Raw genomic sequence first — 16126 nt, forward strand, 5'->3', positions numbered from 1 at the left:
CACCCACCGACTCCAGTATCCCTGAAATGTGTAGGGTAGTTCCTAGTCTCGCAAGCTCGTGCGCTTTAGAGTTCCCTGGGATATCTCTGTGCCCTGGCACCCAGAACAGGTGAATTTTGAACTGTACAGCCATCTCGTTGGGAGATCTGCCACGGTCGAGGGAAGTTTTTGTGTTCAGAAATACGTTATCCAGGGATTTAATGGCTGCCTGGCTGTCTGAGAAAATATTTATGCCAATCGTCGTAAAGACATTAGATCTTAGCCATTCCACCACTTCCTTAATTGTAAGGATCTCCGCTTGCTTCACACTGCAGTGGTCGGGTAACCTTTTTGATGACCAGTTCTAAATCTTTAGAGTACACCTGAAAGCCCATCTGGTCGTTTAGTTTGGAACCATCCGTATAGAAGTCTATGTAACTTCTGTTACCAGGGATATTGTAGTTCTAATCGGTTCTATCAGGAATAGTGGTACAGTACTTTTTATGAAAAAGCAGCTCAGGTAGGGTGTAATCCATATTGCCTGGAACATCGGATATTGCATCAAGAAAAACACAGAGTCCGTAGCCGCCACATGACCAATGAGAAAGCTCCCTTAACCTCACGGCAGTGGTCGCTGCAATTTGTCTAGCCACAATATCCAGAGGCATAAGATGTAGCATTAAATTCAGTGCATTAGATGGTGCCGTCCTCAGTGCGGCTGTGATGCACAAACAAGCCATCCTTTGGATCAGGTCAAGTATTGAGCAGCAGGAGGACTTTTGAAGCGCCGTCCACCAGACCACAACACCATATAGCAGTATAGGTCTGATAACTGCAGTATATACCCAATGCATGACACGCGGTCTAAACTCCCAACTTTCACTAAGATTTGTGCAAAATTTCAAGTGCGTAGCTTTATTGTTTCGAAAGTTAGCGTGCTTTCGCAAGACTGACAGATGGAAGGCCATGGCTAAATTGACTCAGAATGTCAAGACAATCATGAATATATATGATTTGTTGGGTCTCAGATCCATACTTCGATACGTTACAAACGGAATGACGAAATTAGTATACCCCCATACTAGGGTGGAGGGCATAATATGATCAAAACTTACTTCTCCAATGCCAACACAGACATTTCGGTATTCAACTAGTTTGCTGGGTATGTAACATCTTTTTTGCTTGAAAAAATATTCAAATTGCTGACAAATTTGTCCAAAATCATCATAGATGTCCGCATTAATATGTTTGCATTTTTTGGATAAAAGTTTTTTTTTCATCTGCTAAAATTCAAATCGCCAAAGTCATCCCCACCTGTAGCTAAGAATAAATGACAGATTAATCCATCGACAGCAACTCGATTTTAACGTAAAGGTCAGGTTCATTTCGTGTTTGCGAAATCTTAAATGAATCTCTGCGGTTTATTCGCATGCAATTAAACTCAAAATGTTGCATGCCACGAATGTCATAGTTATGCGCTTAGACAAATGATTATCTGCATGCTTACGAAATATGCAAATAATTAAAAAAAATGCTAATTGTCTATGTTAATACAGGCAGACATATATTCCTAGAATAAAAGAAGCACAAATATTGAGCGCAAATTCATTTAAACTGAAACTGAAATTATTTCAACAATAATTAGCGGTTGGACTCAGCTCGAATTGATCTACATATTTGCAAACTTGACTGAATGCTTGCTGACAGTTTTCTCTTCGTAAAGAATGAACAAAGAAACTATATATCAATCAAAGATTTTAAATACTTTCAATCTACCCATATCTCAAGGTGTTACAAACTACGAAGAATGTTATTGGAAGGCATGGTTAGCATAGGTTAGGTTTAAGTGGCAGTGATACCACAGGAGAAGGAGGATGACTGACACGAGGGCTGCTAGATAAATTTCTGGCTTAATAGTGAAAATACGGGGGGACCCTCCCCCTTACCCCAATTTTCAAAAACGCCAGATCTCGGCGATGAGATGAGATGATGCACCGATTTAAGCGAAATTTTGTATGCCACCTCATGGTACCTCAAAACCACGAAATTGGTATAGAATTTTGGGGCCAAATAACATGGGGGGACGCCCCATCCCAAAACCAACCGGAACAGATAAGTTTACCGATTAGGACAATATGGGTATCAAATGAATCGTATTTAGGAGTAGAGTACAAACTTGGTATACAAATTTCAATCTAAGTGTTCGGGGAGGAGGTGCACCACCCCCAAAAAACCCCCCAACAGGACTCTATCACCGCTTATGGCAAATGAAAGGTATTCAAAAGTAGAGTCAGAATCTGGTAAAAAAATCTAATCCGATTGGGACAATATGGGTATCAAATGAAAGGAATTTAAAAGTAGAGTTCGAACTTGATATACAAATTTCAATCTAAGTGTTCGAGGAGGAGATCCATCAACCCCGAAAAATGGCCCAACAGGACTCTTTCACCGCTTATGGCAATATGGGTATGACATAAAAATGCATTCCTTGATGTCTGAGGGGCCTACCCACACCCCAGCAGGACATATTTACCAATTAGGACAATATGGATATCAAATGGAAGGTATTCAAAATAGAGAAAGAATCTGGTAAACAAATTTATTCCTTGGTGATTGCGGCGTCTCCCCACCCTCCAAAAACTCTCAACAGGACATTTTTAACGATTGGGACAATATGGGTATCAAATGAAAGGTATTTGCAAGTTGAGTACATCAGTACACATCTGTTATAAGAATTTGGTCCAAGGTGTCTACGGGGTCTCCTCAACCTTAGAAACCCGCAAAACGGGTTCTGTTATAAGAATTTGGTCCAAGGTGCCTACGGGGCATCCTCAACCTTAAAAACCCCCAAAACGGGCATGAATGTCCAACGTCACAAAATGGGTATCAAATAAAAGGTCTTTGGGAGTTGACTACAAATCTGGTATACACATTTGGCAAAGTACGGAACAGGTCCACCCAATAAATTCCCTTAAATAGGACGTGTAGTTCGATCGAGATAATATGGAAATTAAGATAGTTCTATGACAGTACAGTTCGAATCCAATAGTTATATAAGGATCCAAGTATCTGGGTCACGTCCAGCCGTCCAGCCATTCAGCAGGACATGTTTATCGCGACAATATAATACTCAAATAAATTGTCTCTTGGGTCTTAGCGTCGGGAGGACCGACACTCACCTCCCAATAAAACCAACACCAAACTGTCATGTAGGACGTCCGGGAATATATTGTACTCAATTGAAAGGATGTTTCCTCCTATACTAAACAAAAATAAGGAATTAAAAATAATATATGAATGGCGATCAGGATAGAATAAGACAGAAATAAAATGCCTTTGGTAGTAGAGTACACTTTTAACCCTCAAATTGGGATGGGCACAGGAGGACCTACGGATTTTTAAAAATGCTTTGAAATATGATTTTGAATGTAGATAACCAAAACAAAAAAAAAAAATATTAGTGTGGATCTGAACAAGACTCCTTGCCCTGAATAACTTGATAGGACTCAAACAAAATCGTGCTCTAGGACGATGCTGGTATTATTTTAGGGTCCGCCCCCCAAAACTCCCTTCAAACCGGCCATGTTCGCCTACTATGTCAATAAATAATAGGTATTTGATAGTATATATATCAGCAAAATAGGATATCAAATTCGTTTTCTAATCTCATTTCATTTGAGCCCCTTATTGGCAAAGTAAGCAAATATGTCCGGTTTGGGGGGTGGGTCCCCCTATCAACATCGACCTGTACTCCCTTTGGGCCCCAAATTTTCATGGTTAGCAAATACGTTCTCTTTGGGGGTTGTTATGGGGTGGGACGTCCCCTAGACAGTTGATCCCGAAAGTTGATATCAGATTCGTGCTCTTCCCCAAATATCTTTTATTTGGGCCCCATATTTCCTTAGTCGGCATACATGGCCGTTTTGGGGGATAAAGAGGCCACTCAGTTTCTTGGCCCTGAAAATATATATCAAATTCGTGTTTAACTCTAAAATGCCATTTATTTGAGCCACATATTGCCACCGCCAGTAAATAAATGCTGTTCGGTGGCGTTTTGCAGAAGGGGTGGACCCCCAAAAACTTGGCCCCGTAAGTGGGTATCACGGCCAGTGAATAAATGCTGTTCGGTGGGGAAGGGGTGGACCCCCAAAAACTTGGTCCCGAAAGTGGGTATCAATTTCGCACTCAATACCTTTTATTTAAGTCCCACATTGCCATGATCGGTAAATATGTCCGATTTAGGAATGTTTTGGGGAGTGGGGTGGTCCCTCAAACACTTAGCCCTGAAAAAATATCGACATTGTGCTCTACTCTCAAATATCTTTTATTTGAACCATTGGTTTAGGGTAGCCAAACACTTGGCCCCAAAATTGGATATCAAATTCGTTTTGCAATCACAAATATTTTCCATTTGAGCCCCTTATTGAAATAGTCAGCAAATATGTTTGGTTTTGGGGGATGGGGCGGCCACTGAGTGATTTGGCCCGGAAAATAAATATTAGCTTCGTGTTTTACTCTAAAAAACCTTTTATTTAATCTACATATTGCAATGGTCAGCAAATACGTATCATTTGGGGTGTTATGAGGTGGTGTGGCCCCATAGACATTTTCCCCGAATGTTGATAGAGATTCGTTCTTTGTTCCCAGAGACCTTTCATATGGGCCCCTTATTGCTATGATCGGTAAATTTTTTCTCTTTGGGGGGTGTTTTGGTGGAGGGGCGGCCCCCAAACACTTGGTCCTACATTTGGATATCAGATACGTATTCTACTCTCAAATACCTTTTATTTGAGCCCCATATTGCCACCATGTCCGATTTAGAGATGTTTTGGGGGCTGGGGCAGTCCCCGAAATACGTCCCACATTTCATTTGAGTCCCATACTATCGTGATTGATCTATCCGAGATTGATCTATCTGAAGTAATTTTGTTTGAACCTCATAATGTCAAGCATTTTGAAGGAGACCATCAAAATATTCAGGGCTTTGGGTCTCGTTCAGATTTACACTAATTCATTTTTTTGTAATGGTTATCTACATTTAAAATCATATTTCAAAGCGACCACTTGGGGTACCACATTCTTAAAGATCCGCATGCCCTCCTGTGTCCCAATTTGAGGGTAAAAAGTTTACTCTACTACCAAAGTCCTTTTATTTCTGTCCTATTCCTGATCAGCCTTCATATATTATTTCATATTATTCATATATTATTTTTAAATCCTTTTTTGGGTAGGATAGGGGGAGGGGGATTGCCCTCTGACACGTCCTTTCATTTGATTACGATATACTCTCGGTCACTCCCCCAACGCTAAGAACCAACCGACAATTTATTTGAGTCTTTTATTGTCGTGATCTACTTTCCTGCGGAACGGTAGGACGAGACCCAGATACTTGAATTCTTATACCAACATTAGATTCGAAATATATTGTCATAGACCTTTCTTTTAATTGACATATACCGATCGAACTACACGTCCTATTGAAGGGTATTTAGCGGGTGGGCCGGTCCCAGACTCTGTCCTAATTGTGCATACCAAATTCATAGTCAACTCGCAAAGACCTTTTATTCGATACCCATTTTGTGACGTTGAAAATTTATGCCCGTTTTGAGGGTTTTTGGGGTTGGGGAGACCCCGTATACACCTTGGACTAAATTCTTATAACAGATGTGTACTCAACTTGCAAATACCTTTCATTTGATACCCATATTGCCCCAATCGGCAAATATGTCCTGTTGAGGGGTTTTGGGGGGTGGGGAGGCGCCTCAGACAACAAGGAATAAATTTTTATATCAGCTTTGAACACTACTTCTAAATAGCTTTCATTTGATATCCATATTGTCCCAATCGGTAAATTCGCCCTACTGAGGGGTCTTGGGGGGTAGGGAGGGCCCTCAGACACCAAAAAATAAATTTTTGTGTCAGATTTGTATTCTGGGGGCCCCCACACTTAGAGCAATATTTTAATGCCAAGTTCGTACTCTACTCTTAAATACCTTTCATTTTATACCCATATTGCCCAAAGCGATGAAAGTGTCCTGTTGGTGTTTTTTGGGGGGACCCGTGCGAGTCCCCCCGGTTTATTTGACCCCCAAAATTTTTTGGCATACAAAATTTCACTTAAATCGGTGCACGCATCTCCTAGATCTGGCGTTTTCCAGAGAAGCTACGAATATATATAAAAATTAATTTTCTTTAAAGAAAAGCCATGAAAATGGGGAATTGATTTTGAAATTAAGGTAGAAGAAGCATAAACACAACAAATTGTTGTTGCCTTTCTTCTATAGCATTCGTTATGTGTGTGAATGCAAGCCATTGGTGGGAGTATTAGGGGTGAGAGTAAGAGAAACAAATGGTGCGAGAGAAAGAATATCACTATTTGGGTGAGGGTGTTGTGGGGGAGTGATGTGCGTGGCCTTACTTGGTAGGTCAGGCCATTTCTTAAGGCTCCGCTTTGGCGTGCGGGACATAAGAATTGTTGTTGTTCGTAATGTTTTCAAGCCTGTACAACAAGACAAACAATGTTATAACTACAGATCATATGCAGTTGTTGTAAAAGTGGTTGTACACTAAGGCGGCAGCAGTTGCCGGTCATATGCAGTAGGTGGATTTTATAAAAGCAAGTTTGTGGTACATATTACGGTGAAATGGCTGATTTTAATGAAATTGGCATCAATCGAAAGATATTTTTCCCGAGATATGCAGAATATATATGAAAATTAATACTTCGAAAAGAAAATCCAGAAAATGATGAATTAAACTGTAGTTGTTTTGTAATTAAACATTTAATTAAACAAGTATGTTAGTAGAGGCCACTATTGCGGTGCAGGGTGTGTGGTGGTGTGATGTGTGTGGCCCTACTTGGTGTTCTTTGGCATGAAGGTCAGTCAGTAGCTTGAGATGCGTCTATGGACACTGATGTTTGCGGTTTAATATGTTGGCAACGGTAAAATACAACTTTGGCAACACACTTTTTTAAACATTGAAGTAAACATTAAAAGGAGTCAATGTATCCAATTGTGTTGCAACACTATGCACTTAATAAATGAAACAGTTGGCGGAGAGTTAAGACAAGTAAAGGAAAGAGCGTGCGGTATTTTTGCTTACATTATGTGAAGGGTCCCATATGTTTTAAGATGAAAAATTAAAATCTTTTTGCAAGTTTCTTTGTTCGTATAGACTTAGATTTACTTGCAATAGTCAGTGATGAAAGCAGAGCACTTTATATTTCAATATCAGAAGGAGGTTGTGTGAGGTATTGCCCTGTCACGGAATATTCCAAAGGCTCATCAATCATGACAATGAGGGTTTTACAAGTAGAGTACGAACCTTACTTTGATATATGGATTTAACTTTCAGAGAGTTTTACTCCAAAAGGCACCAACGGACATGTAGCCTTACTATAACAATTCGGGGCTCAAATTCAAGGTATTTGAGAATAGAGTAGGAATTTGATATTGGGCCAACAATCTCAAGGGCCTTCATACCTTCTCGAAAGGACATGTTGCCGATTAAACAAAATCTGGGTCTAAATACTCTACTCCTTAGAGTACGAACGTAACATTCAAAAATTTAATAAGTAGCCGAGAGTGTTATACCTTATTTGGCATGTAGCCCAATAATGGAAATATGATGATCAAATGAAGGGTATATGGCAAAAGGGTAAACATTTGTTCCGTCCTCATGTAAACAATATGGCGCATAAATTAAAGATGAGGGGTACGAATTCTATAATAAATGAAAATAAAAAAAAAAAAAACATTTTGGGCTAAGTGCCTGTGCGCCTGCACAATCTTAACTTTTTGAAATATATACACCCATGAGACTAAGAAGTTTAGATTATAAATAAAGGGCTTTTATCTTTTTGGCAAAACTGATTAAAAACAAAGAGGGTAAAAATAAGAAGAGTGGGTTTCTGCTTAGTCTTCCCAATACCGTTGAAAAACTCGCGTTGAAGACGCAACCAGTTCGATGTATTCCAAATGGATTCACATTGAGGGTTCCAACATTTTCGGGGTTTTCTGTTTTGATTCGAGCATTCGTTCGAACATTTTTTCGTATTTTGCTTTGATTCCTTGCAACTGAAAGTTGGAATAAAAGGAAAAACGAAATATCGTAAGCAATTCAAACATGTTGTGTCTTTAACTTTGCCACTGGTCATACCGAATCTTGCTCTAATGCCAACTCTTCCCCTTTTTACTCTCTTTGGTTAAAACAGCTCACGCACGTTTTGTGTTTTGTTTCACTGTCAAACATCTTCAGTTTGGTCTATAATTTAACCATGAATCGTCTTACAAACGAACAACGCTTGATTATTGAATTTGATTATCAAAATTCGTGCATTGTTAAGAAAGTTCATCGTGTGCAGCGACGTAACTCATTTTTGGCTCACTGGGTACGTATATAAGCAGAATTCGCCAGAAGCATTACAAGAGCTATTAATGCATCAAAAAAAGTCTCGGTTTGGTGGGGTTTATCATTGGACCGTACTTCTTCAACGATGATGCGATTCGTAACGTAACTGTGAATGGTGAACGCCATGGCGAAACAATTAAAGGTGGTCTCATTTGTACAACAACCACAAATCATATGGTGCAATTCGCCATCTTGCCATCAAGCTGATCGACGTTTTGCCAACACACCAAAAGTAATTTGTGTGCGTGTATATATATGTGTGTGCGTACATGAGCAGTGAATTTGCGAGAAAGAAGATAACAAGAAAGAGAATGCAAACAAAAATCTTTCATCTTAATACCGTCAAACCTGTTAACAGCTGTTCGCGAGAGACCACCTTTATAAATCCGCCTTGGGTAAGCGCTACCGTGAGATGATGTCCAACTTTTTTTTTGGCCAAAATGAAAGAGCTTGACTTGCAGGACATGTGGTTTCCACATGCCACACAGCGTAACAATGGACTTATTGAAAGGCGAGTTCGGTGAACATTTTATTTCACGTTCGGGACAGGTTAATTGGCCGCCTAAATCGTGCGATTTAACGTTTTTAGACAATTTGTTTAAGGGGCTATGTTAAAGCTCATATCTATACAGACAAGCCCGATTCAATTGACGCATTGGAAGACAGCATTGAAACATTTATTCGTGAGATATCGGCCGAAATATTGGAAAGAGTATGCTAAAACTTGAGTAAGCGGATGGACCATTTAAGGCGCAGTCACGGTCAATATTTGCATTAAATAATCTACAAACATTAAATTGTATGGACTGAATTATCGATTCAAATGAAGATTTCATGCATTTTTCTAAATTTTATGTATTTTTATACCCTCCACCATAGGATGGGGGGTATACTAATTTCGTCATTCTGTTTGCAACTACTCGAAATATTCGTCTGAGACCCCATAAAGTATATATATTCTTGACCGTCGCGACATTTTATGTCGCTCTAGTCATGTCCGTCCGTCCGTCTGTCTGTCGAAAGCACGCTAACTCCGAAGGAGTAAAGCTAGCCGCTTGAAATTTTGCACAAATACTTCCTATTAGTGTAGGTCAGTTGGTATTGTAAATGAGCCATATCGGTCCATAATCTGATATAGCTGCCACATAAACCTTGACTTCTTGGGTCTTGACTTCTTGAGCCTCTAGAGTGCGCAATTCTTATCCGATTTGAATGAAATTTTGCACAAAGTATTTTGTCATGATATCTAACAACTATGTCAAGTATGTTTCAAATCGGTTTATAATCTGATATAGCTACTATATAAACCGATCTTGGGTCTTGACTTCTTGAGCCTCTAGAGTGCGCAATTCTTATCCGATTGGAATGAAATTTCGCACGACGTGTTTTGTTATGATATCCAACAACTGTGCCAAGTATGGTTCAAATCGGTCCATAACCTGATATAGCTGCCATATAAACCGATCTTGGGACTTCTTGTGTCTCTAGAGGGCGCAATTCTTATCCGATTTGGCTAAAATTTTGTATGACATATTTTATTATGACTTTCAACAACTGTGTCAAATAAGGGTCAAATCGGTTCATAACCTGATATAGCTGCCATGTAAACCGATCTGGGATGTTGACTCCTTGAGCCTCTAGGATCGCAATTATTATCCGATTTGCCTGAAATTTTGTACGACGGATCCTCTCATGACCATCAACATACGTGTTTATTATGGTCTGAATCGGTCTATAGTCCGATACAGCTCCCATATAAATCTTTCTCTCTATTTTTCTTCTTGAGCCCCCAAAGGGCGCAATTCTTTTCGAATTGGCTGACATTTTACACAGGTCTCCAGCGATATCAAGATATGGTCTCTAATAGCAGAGCAAATCTTTTCTTGTATCCTTTTTTGCCTAAGAAGAGATGCCGGGAAAAGAGCTCGACAAATGCGATCCATGGTGGAGGGTATATAAGATTCGGCCGGGCCGACCTTAGCACGATTTTACTTGTTTATATTTTTTTTTTTTTTTGGTTTTTTTTTTGTAAGCCTTTCCTCAAGCTCTTAAAAAATCACTCTTTGCGAGCAGCAGCATAATTCCACTTTTCGTTATCGTAGGACACCAGGTTGTTCCAAATACTAGGTCCGGGGGCCTTTGCCCCAATAAAAGGACTACGGATTCATGTTCTTAGGGTCAACCCACATCTACATACCAAATTTCAGCGAAATCGAAGGTGCGACCTGTAAGGTGCATTTTCGCCAATCACACGTCTAAAAAGATTAGTTATACTTGAAATCTATTCGACAATATCTGTCCGTCCACCCTTTTTGGGTCTAAAGGAGGCTTTATAACATTCAAGTTTTTTCATCGATATCAAAAGAGAGACTTGTAAACTGTTTGAAATAGATTGGTTTACGAATACACATACTACCGCCGGCATTGTGTTTTGAAATCTCAACGTTTCTGAACACTTCCCATGAGCCAATTTGACAATCAGCTGTTGTTTGTCAGCTTGTATGTTTTGAGTACACTTCATTTTGTTGATGAATAATATTTTTTTGCAAAACCCAACAAGCAAAGTTGTCTGTTTCATTGAAAACAAACGAAGTGAGTGCGAAGCATAAACAAAACAAAAAGAGATCATTACAAAAGATAAGAAAACTAATTTATCATCCAACAAATATTAACAATTTAACGAAATATCGTTGCAATTAAGGATTGTGTGTGTGGTAATTTTCACACTTGAAAAAGGCAAGTTTTTTTAATCTCGATTTGAGAGACATTAGTGATGGACAGTCAGGTGAGTGGTTTGGTTGGAGACTATTGTTGTCTTACGTAGTTAGTTATCCCAAAAAAGAAAATTATAACATGCCATAAAGAGTGTATCTGGCTAATAGTAGTATACATGGTGATTAAGAAAATCAAGGCCAAACGATAATTAGTGAATACTATCCCCACTAAGTGTTGCCTGGCTTCATTTGTCTTCTGGTGGGATGATAAACCAAAAGAAATGCATGCATGTACGTACACTTGTATGTCAGAATGCGGCTATTTATCGCTGGCATGGAAATTATGTCATGATTCTTTTTTATATTGTTTTATTGACAAACAAAAAGATTATTGGAATGAAACAACTCCAAACAGCACACCCCATTATTCGGCATCATGTGTTTTCATATGGTTTAAAGAAAAATCAATAGATGTTAGTAGGAATTGTTAGACTGTATTAAAAGTGTTAAAAAGTTAAATATACTCTAGCCATTGTTAAACCAATGCTTCCAAAAGCTTAAATTCGAATAAACATGCTGGAATCTCTCGTTAAATAGACTCAATTGTAGTCTATGGGAATCTTTATTTCAGTCATTTCAATTGAAATGCCTTCAGTCTTTGCCGCAACCTTAAAGCTGAATTTTCACTGTCTGTTTCTGAATGAATATCATTTGGAGTTAATAGCCTATTAGTCACCTTGGTATTTTGGTACACAATATACACACACAATAGAATTTTTGTTGATTGCCAAAAATTAATGAAAATTTCCGTTTGGACCCGGTACCTATAAAAAGTACTACAATTTGTGAGTGAAATAGTTACACGCATGTCATTCAACAATAAATATATGCCTTATATTGTTGTTGTTGTTGTAGCGGTATGTTGTCTTTCGTCTGCTTGATCCTGTTGAGTATCCAGATCCAGGAACTCTGCGACTAAGGTAGGATGATTCAAGAGTGATCTGGGTCTGAGTCGAGTGGGGCTGGCTGGGCAGTTAAACAGGTGACGTATGTCGTGTGGTCCCTGGTCGCAATCGGGACATACATCCGGCACTTCGGCATCAATCCATGCTCTTTAGGAATTGAGGTGCCTGGTGTATCTACCGCATAGTAATTGAGCCAGAAAAACTCTTGTTTGTGGGGGAGGTCAATTTCTTCAGGTGCATGGGATGCGGTGGAGGCCAACGTAGCGCAGAGGTTAGCATGTCCGCCTATGACGCCCAACGCCTGAATTCGAATCCTGGCGAGGCCATCAGAGAATTTTCAGCGGTGGTTTTCCCCTCCTAATGCTGGCAACATTTGTGAGGTACTATGCCATGTAAAACTTCTCTCCCAAGAGGTGTCGCACTGCGGCACGCCGTTCGGAATCGGCTATAAAACTGAGACCCCTTATCATTGAGTTTAAATTTGAATCGGACTGCACTCAAGCTCGTCCGCTTTACAATTCCCTGGGATATACCTGTGGCCCAGCACCCAGAACAGGTAAAGTTTTGGACTATTCTGCCATCTCGTTGAGAGATCTGCGATAGTCGAAGGCGGTTTTTGTGTTCAGAAATACGTAAACCAGGGATTTGATAGCAGCCTGGCTGTCTGAGAAGATATTTATGCCAATCGTCGTAATGAGCCCACCTGGTCATCCAGTTTGGGACCATCCATATAGAAGTCTATGTAACTTCTATTACCAGTGATATCGTATTTCCAGGCGGCAGCCCTTGCCGATGAAGAATTTCATCGGGTCAATTCTGTACGTACAACCGGCTGCCATGTGATTGCCCATATCTGGTGACGTGCATTAGCATCACTTCCTACAAAGAGGCTCTTCTTCCCTGCAGAAACGGCTTCCACCAGCAACTTAAGGTTTGAAGGCGGCATCTCTGAATCGTGTGCCATATATAGGGAAGCCAGTCAGTAATGAGACTATTTATTTCAATATTTCCGGCGTTAGAGGAAAGAGGCAGACTATCTGGTGTCTCACCTGGCCAAAATGTTCACAGCATGCCTAGGATTATATGCATATACTCCGAAAGCCTGGCAGGAGGCAAGGGTGGTGTTTATACCTAAGCCCGGCAAAGCAAGTTATGCGGCACCAAAGGCCTACAGACCCATAAGCCTTACGTCCTTTCTACTCAAAACCATGGAACGTATTGTGGACACCATGATAAATAGTAGGACATCCAGCGAACTGCTCAAATATAAACAGCATGCCTATGTCAAGGGAAGGTCGGTGGAGACTGCCCTGCACGAGCTTGTGCATGAAATAGAAGAATCCTTCCATGCCATAACGTACACACTGGCGGTATGCATTGACATCCGCACATTTAACCAATGTGCGGACCGACACACTGATCCAATCCTTAGACCAGTACCGGGTGGACCCGATCCTTAGAGACTGGATAAACCATATGCCAAGGAACAGGTGGAAAAATTGTGTGTGGCACAGGGCACGCCACGGGGGGTATTTTATCGCCTCTCCTAAATGACCTATTACGGATGCTGACTGAGGATGGATCTGAACCCGTCTGCTACGCAGACGATGTTATAATACTTCAAAGGTGTAAGGATCCGAACGAGCTATGCAGAAGGGCCAAAAGGGTCTTACATATGACTGGGCTAGACCCAGGAGTCTCAATGTTAACCCAGAGAAGAGTGAAATATGCCTGTTCACGAGGAAAACGAAGGTGGGCCAATTTAACGCACCACGTTTCCTCAATAAAACGATTTCGATATCTGACAAGATCAAATACTTAGGTGTGATCTTGGACAGGAAACTGAATTGGAAGTGCCACATTCTGGAGCGCACAGAGAAGGCTTACAGATGTTGGGCACAATGTAGACGGACCGTAGGCTCAAAATGGGACCTGAATCCGAGAATAGTCCACCGGCTCTCCACGAGCTTGATTAGATCAATACTTACTTACACCTCAGTTTGGTGAACTGCTGTGGAGAAAAAGTGCACCATAAGGACCATACAACAGGTTCGGAGAACATGTTGTCTTGGCATAGGCGGATGAAAACCACGCCAACTAGGGCACTGGAGACTATTCTAGATATCCGACCATTGACACACAGATTAAGTGTGCGGCAGCCACCGCGGCCATGAGACTTAAGGCGATGGGAGAATGGATTGATGATTGAAGCAGCTCATACCATCGCGGTATAATCGAGGCGACGGTGGGAAACCTGGAAGGAAGGGAAGAGGTTTCCGATCGGATACCTGAAATAAACCTTGAAGTAGAGGCACTGCTGCCAACGGCACAGTCTTGGATTGACGGAACCCTAGTATTGCCATCTGGAAGATCATGTTACACGGATGGATCAAAGCTAGAGGACAGAGTGGGGAAGTAGTGGGGAGTTCCATCCTTCCCCGCTGGCGCACACTTTAAGCCCAGTGCAACCGGACGGCCCACCCACACAGAGCTTGTCGGGTCCCGTTTCGATACCATCCCCTCCTGTCTCTATTGTGGCAGGGGGATTTTCAGTCTCCTGCAATCCGCCTGACCTTAGCGATGTAGTCGATAGTTCCTCAGGCAAGTGTTGAGCAACAACTGCTGAGTCGTCTTCTGATTCCCCAACTCCAACACATCTATAGATCCTCAGTTTCAACTTGTAGAATCAGTAGGATATAACTCTTTCAGACTTGTTGAGGTCTGCGAGACAGTCGGAGTTTAGTACGAATAATGCGTTCACTATAAGCCTCATCCAATTTGCCAATCTTCTAGTCGGTGGTTGAAAGATTGGGATTACATTCCCTTAGTCTTCCAAGTATGGATTCAAGATCTGAGGGAATCCTTGGTATCCAAGCATGCGCCATTAGTCGAGAAGGAATATCTTCCTTCTTGACTAAATCTAGTGCTGCACCTGACCAGATCTCACCAATCTTTTTTAGTGCACAACGATACATTTTAATTGAGCGTTGGTCCCCGAAGGCAATTATTCTGTATCCGAAACTGGAGGAGACCCAAATATTTGGAAACATTTTGATTTTAAACCAAATGGAGATTTTATTAATAAATAAAATCACTCACTGTTGCCAACTAATAAATAGCTGAGGCAACCATTGCTTTGGTAGTTATCCCTGTGGTAAATGCCAACCAAATACAAATGGTCTTGAACGCGCATAGACAACAATAAGAACTCAAGATTTCTTTTTTTTTTAATTGTCGCATCTTCTTGTTTTAATTACCGTCCACATCTGTGAACTAAATTGACCAGTGTCCACCGCATTATATTGAGCACTGTTTACATTACACTCCAATGTGCACACAATTTAATTATACGCTTACTGAATTTTCTGATAAACAAAAAAAAAAACAAGAATTTCATTTATGAATTGGATTTGTTGTTGCTATAGTGGAGAGTTAAATCTTTTGGGGCATAATTATTAGATAAAAAATAAAATAAAAATGTAGAACGTGTGTTTGTTTTATACAGGCGGACGCATAGATCTTAAAAAAGCGTTATTAACACCCATACCTGTGAAAATGACGTCAGTCGTAGTTTAAAATTGAGCGCATGAAACTAATAGCCCTAATAGGAAAATAAAGTTAACATAAATTTGCCAAGTTGATACATTTAAATGGTTTAACCAATTGCTTCGCACCTTGAATAATTATTTGTTTTTTTCTTTCTTAATCTCCCATAGGCTCCAGCCGATGGACACTTATTAGACATTGTTGACAATAAGTGGCGCGAAGAAGAGTTGCCGTTCGATCAGATTTTGGTACCTGCTGATAAATTGCCTGATCCCGAAGCGGATGGTGGTGATTCACACTTGACCCTTAGCGAACAGGTGAAAAATAATGTCGTTTGTAAAATGAGAAGGAAAATATTTTGAAAAATCTCTTAATTTGCAGGAACAAAAATGGACTGATTTAGCACTGGGTTCTTTGGCGCCAGAATCTTCGTTGAATGACCAACTTAATCTTACAACATTCTAAAGATCAAAAAGCGTTAATTTATATCGTAAATCTAAAAACTTGAAT

The 16126-nt window shown here is 40.4% G+C and overlaps 1 protein-coding gene across 1 annotated transcript; it reads left to right on the forward strand.

Annotated features, from left to right (window-relative positions):
• Positions 1–10909: 10909 nt before the first annotated feature.
• Positions 10910–16084, forward strand: LOC106089802 (anaphase-promoting complex subunit 13). Its single transcript, XM_013255794.2, has 3 exons — positions 10910–11176; positions 15787–15933; positions 15998–16084. The coding sequence occupies exons 1-3, from the start codon at positions 11165–11167 to the stop codon at positions 16079–16081; spliced, it is 243 nt and encodes an 80-aa protein (XP_013111248.1). The 5' UTR covers positions 10910–11164; the 3' UTR covers positions 16082–16084.
• The last annotated feature ends 42 nt before the right edge of the window (positions 16085–16126 follow it).

This window comes from Stomoxys calcitrans, chromosome 2 (assembly GCF_963082655.1).
Source record: "Stomoxys calcitrans chromosome 2, idStoCalc2.1, whole genome shotgun sequence".
NCBI lineage: Eukaryota > Metazoa > Arthropoda > Insecta > Diptera > Muscidae > Stomoxys > Stomoxys calcitrans.

Coding starts and splice junctions, on each gene's coding strand:
- LOC106089802 (XM_013255794.2), top strand. Junction 15,934..15,997: donor ACTTGACCCTTAGCGAACAG/GTGAAAAATAAT, acceptor CTTAATTTGCAG/GAACAAAAATGGACTGATTT.